Source organism: Colius striatus, chromosome 7, assembly GCF_028858725.1.
Source record: "Colius striatus isolate bColStr4 chromosome 7, bColStr4.1.hap1, whole genome shotgun sequence".
NCBI classification, from domain to species: Eukaryota; Metazoa; Chordata; class Aves; order Coliiformes; family Coliidae; genus Colius; species Colius striatus.
In genome coordinates, this window is record NC_084765.1 from 4,420,087 (window position 1) to 4,437,805 (window position 17,719).

Sequence of the window (17,719 nt, forward strand, 5' to 3'; positions counted from 1 at the left end):
AGTAAATATGGAAGATATCAGGAAGCAGGCACTCTTCCACCAGTGAGGCAGATGAGCAAAAATTACTTAATACAGAAATAACATTTGCCCAGTGAAAAAATATGTGCAAAGTATTATAAATCTGCTGTTTTGCAGATATCGATGAGTGTGCCTTAAAGATCCACACCTGTTGGAACGATTCAGCCTGTGTGAACCTGGCAGGAGGGTTTGATTGCCTTTGTCCATCCGGACCATCTTGCACTGGAGATTGTCCCTATGAAGGCGGCTTCAAGCGGAATGGGCAGGTGTGGACCCTGAGGGAGGACAGATGCTCCGTTTGTTCCTGCAAGGTGAGATCCAGCTGGTCTGGGTTTCAGGAGTCCTTTAATTTTCCAGGCCCGTGTCAGAAACCCAATATTGCAGTGCCACCAGTGTTGGTGAAAACAGTAGCCTAAGCACGAGGTGCTGAGGCAAAAGGTAAGCTCTGCTGTGGGCACTAAAGCAGTGATGGGGAGATTCTTCTGAGAATTCATTGTTTTTCTTGTTTTGCACAACCACAGACACAGCTGAATCATGACTAACCCTGCTGAGCTTCTGTTGTGTCACTCTGCAGGCCAGAGACACTCGGAGCATGCCTGGATCAGAGTCTGGCATTACCCTTTCACACAGTGTACAGACGATTAGTACCTAGCCTGGAAATGTTGAAGACTGTTTTCAGTTTCTCTTTCACATGACTATGCATCTCACAGGACAAGCACTGTAGTCAGACTGTTGGTGATGTTTCCCTTTACTTGGAATACATGTGAATTAACTGGATGAGAAGAAAGGCCTGAGCGTGAGTCAAAGGTTAGAGGACCTAACAGCAGGCTCTTAATTTCCTCAAGTTAAGGAAGGTGAAGCTATCTCCTCCTCATCCCAGGTTGACTGTGTTGACAGCTCTCTTATTTGAGCAGTGCAACTCTCTCTGCACCTTTGAAGAAGCCAGGCACAGTATAAATAGTTCTACCTTAGAGCTGACACTTTGTTTTTTTCCCCCTGGAAATTATCAGTTCTGTTCTCAGTGTGGTAAGCAAGTTAAAAGAACATTTGAGATTGCTTTCTTCATTTTCACTCGTTAAAAGAGGAATGCTGTCACTAAAATTAGAAGGATTTTAGAAATGCACCAATCTGTGAAACGATTGGTCTTTTATGGCACTGGTAAAGCTGTCCTTAGACACAGCAGAACACCATTGTCCCTTGCATAAGTAAGATGAGATTTTGGCCACAGTGAAAAGCTGAACATGCAGCATGAGAATTGGCCTATCAATCCCCATGTCTCAACACTTATGAGCCAGAGAAACAGGGTTTGAGGGGCACAAAGGGGAAGAGTTGTTTTAAAGTAACAAGAAGCAGAAAGCCCCATTATTTTTGTATTGCAGTAATATAGCAGACAGGAAAATTAAGACTTTAGAGTGGATAGAATCTGCAAAGTATGTTGGTCTTTTGGGCTCAGAAGGGAAGATGTTCTTGTTAGCTGCTGTAATTTTTTTACTTCAAGTAGCCTCAAGCTCCCTAAAACTCCTTCCTTCAGATGCTGAAGTGTACAACTCCACTGAATATATATCAAGCTTTTATTATGATCTTGGGGAGCTGGCTGACTTCTGAAAGGATTTCCAGTCAATAGAATAAACAGTTTAATATATGTGAAGACATCTGCTTTGCCTTTGCAGAATTACAACTATTAGCATTCCCATTTTAGATTGCTTGTAATTTGTTTTATTTGCCATTTCTCATTGCACTTATTTCTTACGTTGAATGCTCTTATTAGTACAGGAAAATACACAAAATGATTAACTAGTACATAGCTATTTTAAACTAAGCCTGACAGTTTTTGTTGCTATGACTCTTCCTTTGTATCTTCCTCACTTTCCCTTTTTTTTTTCCTCTCTCGATTAACATTTGCATTTAATTTTGTTGCAGTAGCTGCCTGTTTTGAGAATCAAATCTGTAGAACAGGGGAAACAGGGAGAGCTTCTCCTCTGTCATATCCCAGGCAGGACCTAGAGTCTTCACTTGTGTTTAATGAAATATGTTATTGAAACATATTTTTATGAATTGTGATAGCTTCCAGTATACCAGACTACCTGCCTCTTAAACCCACTGCAGGACTCTATCCTTTTCATGCAGTTGCACAGAGAGCTGGCTCTGCTTGACCTTTTTGCAGCCTACTCAGCTTTCTCGGAGGAAGAGGGCAGAGTGTAACTAAATCATTCCTTAGAGTTCTTACCTGAACTTTGAAATGATCCTACTCACTTGTTTTATCTAGGAGGCTGTTGTGGTTTAACCCCGGCTGGCAGCTAAGCCCCACACAGCCGCTCACTCGCTCCCCCCGGTGGGAAAAAAATCGTGTCTTGAGATAAAGACAGCTTAATAAGTGAAGAAAAAGCTACACACACAAGCAAGGCAAAGCAAGGCTCCACTTCCCATAGGCAGGCAGGGATTCAGCCATCCCCAGGAACACAGGGCTCCATCACACGTAACAGCTACTTGGGAAGACAAATGCCATTGCTCTGAATGGCCACCCCTTCCTTCCTCTTCCCCAGCTTTACCTGCTGAGCCATATGATCTGGGATATCCTTTGATTCATTTAGGCTCAGCTGCCCTGGTGGGATCTCCTCCTAAATTCTTGTGCACCCCCAAGGTCCTCATTGGTGGGGTGGGGTGGGGTGAGGAGCAGAAACGGCTTTGCGCAAGCCCTTCTCTGCAGTAATGAAAACATCCTGTGTTATCCACACTGGTTCCAGCATAAATCCAAAATACAGGCCCATACTAGCCACTGGGAAGAAAATTAACTCCGTCCCAGCCAAAATCAACAGAAGCGGGCATTTCAGACTTAAATTAATGCTTTCTTTCAGCTTGTCTTTTGTTGTGGTTGTTTTGGGAAAGGTCAGTTGGACAGATTTTGTGCATTGGCTGAAACCCACAGATCCCATCTTGGAAATATTTTAACCTAAAATCTGGTGCAAAGGAAATGAAACACCTTACTTAAGTTTGAAGTTCATTAAATAAGATTATTTGTGGAGGAGAGTACTATGGAATCTGAGAAATTATATTAGTTCAGTTGCATAATGAAGAAAATGGTCATTATTGAAGTACAGAGAGGATTATTTCAGTGTTTCATCAGACCCAGTCTCTTCAAATTGTCCTTGTTCATTTGAATGAATGTAAAGTTTACAAAAATACAAATTCTGGAAACTATAAATTGATCTACTACCTCAGGTAAATTTGAGGTGGTGGAGTCACCATCCTTAGAGTTATTCAAGTAATCCATAGATGAAGTACCGAGGGTTTAGTTTAGTGATGGGCTTGGCAGTGTGAGGTTAATGGTTGGACTTGATCTTAAAGGTCTTTTCCAACAACAGTGATTCTGTGATGTGTCTGCTACAGGCATCTTCCTGAACACTTACAGGTTTAATACATAATCAAATTTAAGACTGGTAGAAATTTCAAGGGGAGTGGGAAGCTGTTACTCTCTCTTGTGAAGAAAACTAACCTGGCTATATCTGAACTTTGCATCTGTCCTCTGATTAAGACAGTGTTCCGTTCCCTGTATGAAAAAAGCCTGGGGGTACTGCAAACTGCAGGGTGTGCTGAGGCAAAGTGTGTTCCTGAGGGCAAGAGCAGTTTGATGGTTTTCTGCAGGGTCTGAATTCTGTTCAAATTGGCTTTAGGGCTCTGTGGAAACTCGAGTCACCCTTTACAGTGATTCCCCTATCTGTCAGTTTTTCCTTTGGTAAGAACAATTTTGTGTTCTCACCACTGATGCTGAGGAAGCACATAGAACTGATTCAGTGTGGCTGGTGGGCATCTAATAAGATGCTGTGTGTTATTACCCACCAAAAGCTTTCTATACATTTCTCAGTTTTCTATATATTTCTCAGTGCTACTATAGAGCTGCAGAGATGCACGTGAGAGGTGACTTAAGAGGTTTGTGTCCCTGCAGTAGAAGGATAAAAATGTTTTTTGAAAGGAATGGAACTAATGAGGTTGCAGATAAAATACAGATGCTTAAAGAATAAAGAGAGTAGCAGTGTATTATGATTACCAAAAGGTCTCTGGCAAAATCATCAGGCTTTGTCAGTGTTCTGAAATGCAGAGAGTAAAGGCAATGTAAAAGGTTAGCTGCTCCCCAGAGGTAAGAGCACAGAAGCTCAGAGGAGCACAGAACTGGAGCACTGTCACCAGCTGAAAGGGGAATTTGAAAACTAATCTTGAAAGCTTGGGAACCAAATTGGAACTAAGCAGACAGGTTATTGTTAGCCATTATTAATCAGCACTCCATTATGTAAAGGAAGGAGACTGCCATTGTCAAGGGCCTTGAGTTGCTGGATGCCTGGCACAACCCCATATGCCTGGAGCTACTCAGCCTGGCAGAGCTTTTATGTTGAGATGCCCCTTGATGTCTGCCCTCAGCGTGGGGTGGAAGACAGTTGTGCTTTCCTGCCTGCAAGAATGGAGATTTAGTCATAACTCTCCGTCAGGGAAAGCTTTCAGCTCTCTTCCTTCAGCACGTGCTGAAAGGGGAAGATGACTTTTTTGTTTTTCTGGTTTTTGTGTGGAAAGGCTTTATTCCCAGCATTGCATCTGGACGTGACTGGGCCTGTAGCTAAGGAAACGGGTCACTCTCAGTCTTCTTCCTTACCTCATGATTTACTCAGACGGCTGGGTAAGGAAATAAAGCTTGTTTATTCCTTTTCCCACAGCTGAAGCAGCAAACTAGCCACAAGTGCAGAATCCTTAGGTGTCTTGTTTTGATACAAACCTGAACAAAGATTGGGAGGCAGTCTGGTCCCATTCTCTGTGGTTGGCAAAAGCAGTGCAGATCCATGTTAACATAGCCTTTGTCTACCTTCCCAGAATTCTGTGTTCTCTTCAGCTTTCCTTGTTAGGTATGAGAAATCATTTCAATCATTCTAAAACCAGAAAGTAGTATTCTAATCAATTCCAACCCCTGATGAAATGCTGCAGTGGCATTGACAGACATGGGTATTGTGATTCCCTGATGCTGATTTTGTCAGTGATGCGTAGTGGTCACGATTGGCTTTGCTTGAAAACAAGAGCCAAACACAGATTCCTACATCAAAAGATGAACAAAACAACCACCCAGGCTACATGCCGTGGTTATGACTATTTTGTCTGCTTGTGGAAAAGACATCCTGGGCTGCTGTCACTCTATTTAGAAATCACTTCTTAAAAGGATTGGAGGAAATAAATTCCTTTGCTTTGCAAGGTGTCCCTTTATTTGGTGGTAATGAAAAACTTTTTTTCCTTCTTACATCAGCTGCAGGTTTATGGAGTCAGAACAGGACTCTAATGAGAATACTGAGAAACTGCCATGAAAGGAGTGGAGTTGTTTTAGGAAGCGTACAGTTGTGTTCCATAGCTTTGTTCCTCTCTACCTTTGAATTGACTGCAGGGGATGCTTTGCTTCAATAAGGACTAATCCAATAACTAGCACTGAATGCAAAAGAAGTTCATGTCAAAACCTTTTCAATAATCTCCTTGTTGTTAACTGTGGTTTCAGTTCCCAGTCTACGTGTGACATATCAGTATGCTGGCTCACCTGCAGTAATGGGTATCATTTCAAACACAATAGTCCATCCAATTTTCATAACTAGAATTAGAATCAATTTGTTTTTCTGTGATGCAAAGAGAATATATCCTTTTCTCTTTACCTGCAGAAGCAATTCTGTTTATCTCAAACAGTTCTGTTTAATGGTCTTTACAAAATGGGCCATCCAATACTGTAAGCAAATATTTAGCAAAATCATTTTTTGGAGAGCCTGTGGAATTACAAGGTCCTGTTGGATACATGAACTGAGTTATAATAGATGATGATAAATCCATTTAGCATTAAACTGCTGTATTGCAGGTCCAAATGTGGAACAGAACCAGTGGTGAATTCTAAGTGCAGAATGATTAGTGCTACTGTGATTTTGCTCCATTGTGCTCCTATGAAGTTAAAGGGACCACCTTCATAACCTTGATTTATTTATTCGAGATATTTTCTTCACAGTGATACATTGAGTCAAAATAGTGCTGAACAAATATTATAAGTGTTAGAGAGGCAACTGCTCAAAGAATTGGTTGATGTAACCAATGAGATATGAAATTACTTCACTATATGTCTACTGAGGTACTGATTTCAGTTCAGTTAGCTGGAGACAAAGAAACAGTACCCCGGTTCAGACAGCGTTGGATCCATGCATGGATAGAAACTGGGACAATGCTGTTGTTTGAGGTATAACAGCTGGCAGGGTCTAGTCCTTATTGCTGGGAATGTCAAGTGCATTAAGAAGTGAACATTTCCTGATACATGCCCTTTGAGCTCTCCCCTGTGCTCTTACCCGGGGTGCTGTCTGGCAGTTTGTGGTTGACATCAGGGCAATGTGTCCTCGCAGGATGGGCGGATTTTCTGCCGGAGGACAGCCTGTGACTGCAGGAACCCCAGCGCCGACCTCTTCTGCTGCCCGGAGTGTGACACCCGCGTCACCAGCCAGTGCCTCGACCAAACTGGGCACAAGCTCTACCGCAGCGGGGACAACTGGACCTACAGCTGTCAGCAGTGCCGTTGCCTGGTATGGGTAAAAGCATTTCAGAAGGGAGCAAGAATACTAAGGATGATGATTTTTAGCAAAGCGTACCTGGAAGGAGGCTCTTGGCTCTCTCTTCACCTGCTTTTCAGACTGAGAATGGGTAAAGCATTTACAGAGCACCAGGGAACTGAAAGCTGCACCTTCAGTTTTCCTCTTATGCTGAATAAGTAGGTCTAATGAGCCAAATGAAAAGCTTGACAAGAGCTTGGAAACCTTGACGCTGTATTAACTTTAGTGTTAGTCTATTTTCAAGAACTTTTCTAAGGTCATCTGATCTTTAAATGACTTTTAAACTTTTTTTTTATTCACATGCAATGGATTTGATTGGAGGAGTTTCAGCTTTTAATGATACCAGCTGGTGTACCTGTCTTATCAAAATGGACAATGGGATTATGGGGTTTTTTTTCATTCAGCAAATTCAGGAAAAACGGAGTGCTGGTGCCACATGGGGAATTAATGAAAATTAACCAAAAAAAGAAGGAGAAAGAAAACTGAAATTGCCAGACAAACATGCAGAATAAAGAACATTTGTTTTCTCATTAGACAGTGTAGATTATTTCCCTAAAGCTTTAAGTTTTGCACAGACATACTAATTAGTGTAGCGATGAACTTCATTAAAATTATCAGTTATCCATTTATAGCTCTCTGTACAACATAGTCTTTATATATGATATTAATCAAGGGGTGTCTGAGCATCAGGAAACAAATTACATTCAAAGCTGAGTTACTGTTAAGAGATAATTATACATAACATACAACAGGAAGTATTGTATTTCATATTCTCCTAGATTTTTTTTACTGTTCTCAAAAGAACAGCAAGAAACATTTACAGCCAGCAATAATGGCAAATATTAGATGGGATGTATTTTACAAGGGATTCTGAGTTTGTGGCTTAAAGTTCTTTGCCTGCTTTTATGATTGGTTTAACATACCGAGCTAAAAAGCCAGTGATGCTCTGAATCAGTGCTGCATGTAAGGTGTTATCGACATCTGAAGGTTTACGGAGTAGCATAACACAAGTTGTGGGAGCCCTTTGCAGGTTAAGTTTAGACACACAGAGCAATACTCTGCGGAACTGACCTGATGATACTCTCTCCTCTATGTTTCTATCTACTAAACCGCTTTTTAAACAAAGCTAAATAATAAAAGCAATGACTCGGTGGAACAGAAGTGGTATTGCTCCAACAGTTTCTTTAGGAGTTGACAGGAAAATCAATCTTGGCTGTTACTAGTTAGATCAATGTTCAATGCTTCTCGAACACACTAACCTGTGTCGATCTGCAGTGTTAATTTTCTCTTTAGGCAGTTGCTGTGATCCCGCAGAGATGTTGATGTGACCAGGCATAGAAGGAGTGCAAGAGTCTGCAGGGTGATCACTGCAGAAATTATAGTTTATGGGCAGTATCGGAACCCGATATTTAATGCTGCCTTTAAGAACCCCAAAGAGCTCAAGTCCCCCTGCTATGATGATAACAGTGTTGTTTAGTCAAGAAACAAGCAAATGATAGTCTGCTATATTTAGGGAACTTCAGCTCAGTATTTAAACATGCACTTATTTGATCAACCAAACTGAGGGCTGATCCATTCATTTTATTTAAGTTCTGACAAAATAAAACTTTTCCATTCAAGAAGATGAAAAGTTTCTTGGTAGCTAATAAATGGCAACAAATTCAGCGTACTTTTGCTTCAATTTTTACAGGAAGGAGAGGTAGATTGCTGGCCTCTTCTGTGCCCAAACCTAAACTGCGAGTACACAGCCATCTCGGAAGGAGAGTGCTGTCCGCACTGTGTCAGTGACCCCTGTCTGGCTGACAACATCACCTATGACATCAGGAAAACCTGTCTAGACGGCTACGGCATCACAAGACTTAGCGGTGCTGTATGGACTATGGTGGGATCTCCTTGTACGACCTGCAAATGCAAGGTACGATGGGCCAGGTTAGAATGGCAGTGGAAACGTGTCAAGGTCACTTTCTGCCCTAGAAAGCTCACATTTGGATCTCAGGAAAGTAAATGACACCGAGGGCAGAAGCCTAAAGAACCCACACCTTCTGTGTTTTGCAGGGTGGAAACAAAAGCAATTCTGTTCTTGTTGAAAACTCTGAGCACAGAGATGGAATGTTCTAGTGTGGCTTTCAGACATTCTGTCAGAGAGCCCTTCAGGCATTCTCAGTACGAATCTAGGCTAGTATTTTAATAAATGCCTAATGTGGATGTTCATGAAAATGTGTTTTACAGAGCTGGTAAGCACAGGCAAAAACACTAAGAAAACTTTCACCAAGTCCACAAGTAGAAACGCATTGTAGCTCAGAGATGAAGGCACTCCCACAACAGCAGTGGGGAGGGAATGTCACGGATTCTGTTCCCTAATCTCCCCAAGATGTATTTAATCCAATGGCTCTAATGCAGAAGTGCAGTCTGACTCCCTTGCTCCATGCAGTGATGACCCCACTGTGCTAATATCAGAATTATGAAAATGTTGTTTTGGGTTATATAAAATGTTGTTCTAGTCACTGTGGGAAACCAAGCTGTTGCTCCAGGGCTTTAAATTATTGAAGGTAGCTTTTCTGTCATTCTTCAGAGTTTTTGCTATTGGTTTGCATTGGATTAAAAAAACCCCAACAAAACAGGGGGGAAAAAAAAGTGTTCATTTGGGGTTTTGATGGTTCCTGTAGTTTTTTGTAACATGATATAGTTTTGCAAATGTCTGGATGTTGCAGAAAGATATTTAGCAAGGGATTAAACGCCAAAGCCAAATGGGATGTTTTCCCCTCATACATATCTGCCATGAATCGAGAATCTAAACTAGCTGCTTGTTTCAGACAAACGGACAGCTTCCCTGCATGGATCACATCACAACTCTCCCCATTCACTTGCTTGCATGGGAATAAAAATCCAATCATCTTTGTTGCCATGCTGTATATTATTCTGAGGATCAACACCCAGAGGTGTTGGACTAGATGATCTCTAAAGGTCCCTTCCAACCCCTACCATTCTATGATTCTATGACCACTGAGTCTTTTACATCCAGATTTCTAGTTCATGAGTAGTTCAGGCCAGTTCAGTGCTATTGGGAAAGGTCAGCCTCCTCAAAAAGCCACCGCAGTTGGGACTGACCGAGGACACCCTGGGATGATGGCTTAAGCAGGTTTTTGTATGCAGGAGATGTGTCAGAAGTGCATCTGTCTCTGTGTGCCACTAGCTCCTTTGCTCTTTGCAACTTGTTCTGCAGAGGTGATTGACATCTGCTTGTTTGTCTGTGCAGAATGGGAACGTCTGCTGCTCGGTGGATTTAGAGTGTCTCAACAATAACTGATGTAGTCAGACTGGACTGTGCCGAGGGAGGAAAACTGATGAAGTGAACACCCGAAATGAAGTCGTGTGCATTGGCGTTTTATACAACAGACAATTACCAAAGTCTCCACATGAGGAAGATGTTTGGGAGTTGCCTTTGGGACCTATCACTATGCTCATCCTTGCTAGCCTTGTCTGGGTGACTTACAGTACAGCGCATATGAGTCAATGGTTGTTACAAGTTTTCAGTGTTGTAAATGACACATTTTTCCTGTCGAGACATTTGCAAATACATTTAAATTATTTCATGGGTAAACTAATGCTGTATATTTGTTTTAATTTGTGTATTGACAACATGATAGAATTCAGCTCTTCTTACTTTGGATCTAGATTTTACAAATAAGACAGCCTGTTGTGGTTTTGTCCCATGATATCACATACTTAGTTCCAAGGTCCCTGTCAGATGTATTTATGAAAATATGTATGTATGTACAGTCAAATTGCATAGTACTTATATTTCACAGCTGTCCAACATTTTAAAGCATTCAAAGGTATATTTGATTGGACAGAATGGAAGTAATCAAAGTAAGTCTGTCTTAAAAAATTATAAAATTAAATGCCATGTACTTAATGAAATGGGAGGGAAAAGAAAAGCACTTTCTTCTCCAAACACATGGAGCAGCAGCAAGACCCCTGTAGTGAGAAATGGAACTAAAAACACATTCCACTGCCAATTCAACACATATTCAGGAGTCACCAGTCACTATCAGTATTCTGTTTTGCAAGAGAAACTGCAAGTGCTGGAAAAGGGTGTAATCCCGCTGGACTGTGCAGTCATCCAACCTCTACCACTCTATGATTGATCCTATGACCCTTAAGATGATATCTTTTAAATTGACTAGGTTTGAATTTGCTTTCAGTTGTAAAATCATTGATGAGTTCAGAGTTTTTCTGGTTTTGTATTTCGAGTAATAAGGATGTCATCTGCCATTCTCAGTTACTGCCACCTTAATGACAAAACACAGAAGCCCCTGTACCAGGGTCATGTGGGACAGGAGACCTTAACACGTGGTAACTTTCATTACTCAATTAACAGCTCAGAAACAGATTTTTCTCTTTTCCCATATTAGGACATTAAAAATAGTTAGTTTTAAGTTTACCATGCACACAGTGTTGTTCAGTACCTACATTTGGACAGAAATACCAATTAAAACTCTCAGCCCTAAGTCAAGGTTAGAGTTTAGATTCTCTTCAGCTAATGTCTAATTTTTTCATGAGGCTAGAAAGTTTGTGGCGTTAGAGCAAGAACATATTTCTATGGTGATGGCATCTACAGCTTAAATGTCACCTTTTTAACGTGCCGTCGTGTTTTGTTCTGCTCATTTGTGTAGTGGGGTTTTTTTTGCTTTATGTTTATTTAATTAATCACACTGAATATGTGGAAAAGAGTGCAGAAATAAGTATAGTGGCTACAGTTTGGGAAGTCTACATTTGTGAGGGGTTTTTTTTGTAGTTTCATGCAGAAAATGTGAAACTGATTAATAAGATGAAGTGTGACAATACAGTGAAAAAATTAGTCGTCTTTTAAATGAAGTACTGTTATGTTTCTTATAAGGGGACAGTGGCAAAACAGTATAAAAATTATTTGCAATCATTCAGACAACTTTCTTCCCATTTTTTTAGACAGGATTTGTTTTATCTAACAGGTTTGTGTGGTAAAGTTACATTTATTTTCTTAAAATGCCCCATCGTTTTCAGCTACTAATGTATTGACTATATTTGCATTGCCCTAATGATTGTATAATAAGGGAAACAGTTGTGTTTTATATGATGCTCAAAGGATGTTTGTAAATCATAATGTCAGCTCATTTTGTATATCACATTGTAAAACCCAATGGTAATTCAGTCGGATGAGATATCCAGTGGGCTGAGATATAAAGGGGAATGATTTAAAACTCGTGGGCATCTCAATAAAATCCTATGTACAGATTGCTTTCCCTTAGTTTTATTAGCAGGTTTAAAACATTGATCACTGTCCTTTCCAGACCTGAACTTGTGATATTGCTAGAAGGAATGTTTGCCCAGAGATGTGGTGTCAGAGTTGTAAGAGATGCTTCATTTATACTCACTCAGCCAAATTCATGTATTCCAGTCTGTCATACACACCGATTCTTGTCGTGTTCTTCGTGACTGGGCTTAAAGATAACACAACGTTTGAAAGTCATTCTGTTCCCATTTACCTTGTAGGAGTGAAGGCCTTTCCCAAGATACTGTCTGGAAGCTCTAGACCTTGGTAGGATCATATTCGACAGCAGCACAGAAGTTCACGTTTTTCCACAGCACAGACTAATTTTCTTCCAGAACTCGATTGCAGATTAATTCAGTAAAGCCCTTTCAGAGCGTTTTGTACAGCATTATGTGTCATTATCTCCAGAGTAATACAGCTTGAATTGTTTATACAAAGTCACAATATTGACACAGACCTGTTTGTTTATGTTGCATTTTAAGCAGTTACCCTGACTGTGATGAACTTTTCCTTGTGAAGCAATTTGATCACTAGTCACATCACATTTATCTTTAGAGTGCTTGGAAGCCACAGCCACAGCTCAAAGAGCACACTGAGGAGGAAAATTTAATTCACTGTGTTCCTCTGTGACCAAGGTAAGAACTTTCTAAACCTCTTTTGTGATGAAATTCCCTGTTCCCTATAAACTTCTGGGCGTACAGTGAAAATGCTGAAAAAAAACCCAGATAAGTTTATATTATTGATGATTTCTGAAAAAATCTCTTCTTTGTTTGTGAGATGGACCTTCTGTCTACTCAGAAGGTAAGAGCAATAGTTTTAACATGAAGGACCTCTGTGAAAGGAATCTTACGTGGTCAAAACTCTTTACTATGAGTAGTTGGAATTTTGGAGCTGTTTCTACTTATTTATCCTGTAAAGGAGTAATTTCTGTGCATGTAACACTTCTGATGACAAAAAAATAAATGAGGGAGAAACAGCAAATGAAGATTCCAGCTCTGGTTAAATGGCTTTGCCTCCTCTTTTTGGCAAGAAACTCAGTTTAGGTACTAAAGCAGAACATTGTGCTGTGTTTTGTGAAGGAAGTGACTTCTTAGTTCTGCTCCCTCTGCATTTGCAAACTCCCCTGCTGGGATAAAGCGAACGCAATTGCTCCTAGAGTCGTGAACCACACTAAGCCATGCTAGTCACTATTATAGTCCCAGGAAAATCCAAACTATTCCCCCAAAATACTGAATAGTAGCTGCCTAATTCAGAGGACTGTGTGGGAGATTTATCAGTGTCCCTGTGTTGCCTCAGAGTCCTAAATAACAACTGTTTTTCCAGTAAGACATCCTCTCCCAAGAGCCATCAGTGAGTTTTCAGGTATAAACTCTGTGCAATATTTAATTAATAACATCTTTTCAATCAGATAGCAGTGACAAACAGAATATTCTGTTTGTTTTCTCTGGCAGGATGGTAATGTTTTACAAAACAAAAGGTAAAGTGTCAGGAGAGCTTACACAACTGGTGGAGGAGATTGCAGGAGAATTAAATCGTAACTCCTGCAAGCAGTATGGGAATGTCTCACATCTAATGGTACTCACATAATCATCATTAATGAAGAGATTTTTAAAGGGTCTCCTGATACAGTTTGATGTAAAATTTTAAGTGGATGTTGTGATAGGACATAATTGTTTGAGGAACATATACTGCCATCTGAAATATGTACCTGCCAAGAAGCTACTGTTCCTTTTAAGGTAGATCTTTGGTGCCCATGGAAACTGAAACCAATGTAAGGAAGAATCATGGTGGTATATAATGGGTTTTTTTAAGGAAAATAATTCAACCTGGAGTGTCTGAACGTTTCATATTCAGTTCTCCTCTCTTACTGGTAGAGATCTGCTATGATTCTTGCAGTTGATCATCACCCTCAGAGAGGTGGTAATGTAGTGCTGGTGCTGCTTGTGATCTGCAAATATTGCTTGCGGATGCTAACAGGTTTATTTCTTGTTGCTAGCTGCTGGTGAAGAGTCTCCCAACCACAGGTTTATCTGAGGAGGGTGTATATCAATAAGTTGATAAAAAGGTTCAATTTTTTATTTATTTAAATGAAGCCATCACCAGGACATTCACAACAGATGGTCAAGTGATGTCAAAAATCGTGACCAGTCAAAAAAAGCCCCCAAAGTCATAGGTGTGTCATTTGAATACATTACTGCTACTTCAGCTGCACAGTGTGAGGGATGCACAGAATTCTGATGAGTGGATTTCTGGCTGGGAGCTAGGTCTTTCCTTCAGCAGTGCCACATACTTGAATTATGTTTCTTCTTGAATTTGTACATGAGATTGTTTTATTTAAATGGTGTTTTGAAGTGAGCCTTGTCATGTTTTCTTTGAGATCCAAGCAGCTGCATCAGGATCTGGAGCAATTCAGGCTTCTTATATCTGCTTCTTCCCTGATGGGGAGAAACCATCTTGGCAAAAGGCTCAGAGTCACATGGCCAGCTTATTTGTCTTTGGGTGGTACTGTGCTTACAGCCACTGTTTTCACAGGGTTGTGATGGTATTTTCCCTGGGTACAGCAATAGATGCACAAACCTTCTGAGAATGGCTTTTAATTTCTATTCTCTGTTCTGTGGTCTCTTTCAAGTGACTGGTTGTGTCACCCATACACTGCGACATGTTTACTTGTCCCAAAGCTCTTCATTATTGAATGCCTTTGTGGTTACATGGTACATATGTAGATCCAGCAGGCACTTCAGTGAAGAGAGGCTCAGAAGTTCTGTGGCACATCACACCATCACTCAGACACAAAGCAGAGACCAGAGTTGAAAAACTCTGTTTTCTGATAATGCAGTTGATTGCTTTTTCTGTCACAAGAATTGCAAATGTATTTGATGTAACCTGTGCTACTTTAGACTGGTTTGGACTGATTTCCTTTTTCATACACAGTATTATATATGCAGATTGTTTTTCCTACCTAAATATTATGCAACATTCTCATCCAGGTGCAGGAATGTGAGAGCTTTGCTGCTGCTGTGTCTCTAGACTCAAAGTAGATATTTCTTTACTCAGTGCCTATGAAGTTAGAAACAGAGAATCATCAAAGTATGTTCAGGTAAGGACAAACTTTAAGGGTAAACTCTTACCTGTTGAGATGAGGGTTAGGAAAAACCAAATATGTATTTTAAAGCAAATCAAGCAAAAAGCTTGATTCCTCCCTTTCTCCTCACCCTTCACCAATATCAGGAAGAAGTCTCTGGAAGGTATGTTCTGTTGGTGCCTCAGAAATGTCAGAGATGCTAGCAACGATCTGCCTTAGTGTGTGGGATTGTTAAGAATGGGCTTCCCAAGACTGGATGAAGGAGAATCTCGAACTGGCTGGAGAGGATGAAAGTTGTTAAATGCATAACAAAGTTCCGTATGCCTGCAAAGTTGAGAGGAATTTAGCTGAAGTTTTTCATTGTCTAAGTATTGCTCAGCATGAAAGTTCAAAGCTATTTCTCTTCCTGAATTAAAGCATTATCCTAAACTGTGTGGGATTACAGTGTGCACATATATATCCTCTACAGCTGGGGCAAAAAGAAATTATACTCGGTGACCTTTTCACCTCTGAGTAGCCATCTCATTCTGTGTCACTTGTCAATGTTTGAGATATTTGCAGAGCAAGCTTGTCTAGTGTGAGCAATACTATTTTGAGTGAAAATAAATGTATGCTCTGTGTTTCAAGTGGGTGGATGCACTAGAAGGGTAGCAATGAGAAATATCAGTCCCACATATTCCAAACTTATACCCCAGCTGTGTTAAGAGATAAGCTCTAGAAGACTGTGTTTTGAAAATGTGCGTTTTTCAGTAATTTGGAAGTTTCAGTGCTCAACTTGTATCATTATAATTGGTAAGAATCCAGCCTGCCCTGGGCCACAGAGGCCACAAGCAAGGCAGATGCCCTAGTGAGGGGATAGGCGAGGAGAACAAACTGATGTACAGCGTGTGCCTTTCCCTGCGTGTCTGCAGGGGTGGCTTTTCAACCCCTGTGTTTCTCTTGCACACCCCTCTTGTAATTTCAACTGCACAATGACACCATATTCCCAACACTAAGTCATATTCTTTTTATTTACTTAGTTTCAGCTCCACTTTTCTCTCACGTTGAGAGCCTGGGCTTCAGAGGCAGACTGAGCTGGGGGACCACAAGCCCAGCCACCCCCTAAGGAAGGCAGCATTTGGGCAACTTCAGGAGGAGCCATGGCCACTGATGTAAAAGATTGATGTTTCTTGTCCAGGCCAAGCTCAATGTGCCAAGACTCAAAGTGCATCTGAACCTTCATTGAAAATAATGGGTGAGAGATATCTAACTCCCTTGATGGGAGTTTGAGAGCTTTTGAGAGGCAGCTGATGCTGGAGATGAGTTTATGCTTGGAAAGGAGTGAAACATGGGGATTGTACTGACCTACTTTCCTGTCAGTGTTTTTGCTCTGAATTTCTACCACAAGGTGACCAATTCTTGTGCCTAAGTGTAAGCAGAAAAAAACCCCCCTAAACCTGTGGGGGAAGACCCTCCCCCTAAAACCCCAGAAAATAAGAAAGAATGCCATAGTATGTTAGCAGTGCCAAATTCCTGGTACTAGCTTTGATTCAGAAAACACTAGTGATCTAGCATTATGCCAGTATGCCCTGGCGCTGACTAACAGCACTGTGGCATATGATAAAACTGCATGCAGAAGCACTTTCAACTCAGAAAATACATCCTATCCAAAAAATACCTTTCAGCAAGTGGATTCAAAGTGAAATACAATGATGAACAAAACAGTAAATTTAAAGATTTGTGATGTGTGATTGTCCTGTGTGATTATCAGATCTGAATTTTGAAAAGACAAGTGATTTGTGATAGCTTAAGAATAAGAAGAGGATTAGGAGCTTGAATGAAGCTGCTCAGGTAGTCTAGAAGTGGACAAAATACTTACAGAGTAGAGTAGTAAAAAAGATCCTGGTTAATGGAATTTTCTTTATATATGGGATGATATTCAAGGCAAAAGAAATCATTATGTCAAAGCTTGCAAATGGAAGGGAGAGAACCAAAAGGAAAATAAAGCATTATGTCAAAGTGAGCAGTAACACCACAATGAGATTTCTGCATTTTTTATGATGTGAGAGTACTGCCTATAGCAAAAGTAACTGGTTTATTAAGCTCAGGCTAGCACCAGATGGAAAGAAGAGGTAACATTTTGCAAACTGGAAGGGCATTGTCAGGTATGGAATGGGACATCACTGAGTATTCGGGGTTAGAAACAGCCTTTTGGGTTTCTGCATGAGAGAAGAGTGGAGCTGAAATTAATCAAATAAAACTAATATTACTTAATGTTGGGAACATGATGTCATTGTGCAGTTTAAATTCCAAACAGAGTGTGCAGGAGAAACACGTGGCTTGAAGAGCCAGGTAATACGAACACAAGTAATGAAGCTTTTAGCAAAGACAAATGAATTCATGAAGCTGATGACACTAAATGTAGAAGTGATTTATAGGAAAGACTCCTAAGCCAAGGAAACCAAAAAAGTAGTCCAAGGGAGTCAATATACTGAAAGATTATTTGATTTTTTTGTTTTCCTTTGTCTTTAAATGGAGAGCACTGGAGGTTTGAAACTGCTTCAGCTTTCTGTGTTGTGGTTTTGTTTAGAAAGAAATCCTGCCAGTGGCAGCTGGCAGGGCTGTGATAGGTGGCCCAGGAGCAGGAGAGTGGGTTTGGAGCTGCAGCTTCCCCGTGCTTGGGAGGATGTGCTGAGGGTGGGCACAGCCCTTGGCTGCACTCTG

The 17,719-nt window shown here is 40.7% G+C and overlaps 1 protein-coding gene across 1 annotated transcript in view; it reads left to right on the forward strand.

The window, feature by feature from the left end:
* Positions 1-9,977, forward strand: part of NELL1 (neural EGFL like 1) — a 281,494-nt gene extending 271,517 nt beyond the window's left edge. Inside the window, exons 17-20 of the mRNA XM_061999665.1 lie at positions 136-329; positions 6,420-6,596; positions 8,314-8,538; positions 9,880-9,977. Coding sequence (XP_061855649.1) covers positions 136-329; positions 6,420-6,596; positions 8,314-8,538; positions 9,880-9,930 — 647 coding nt within the window. The 3' untranslated portion in view covers positions 9,931-9,977. The remainder of the gene's footprint in view (positions 1-135; positions 330-6,419; positions 6,597-8,313; positions 8,539-9,879) is intronic.
* The last annotated feature ends 7,742 nt before the right edge of the window (positions 9,978-17,719 follow it).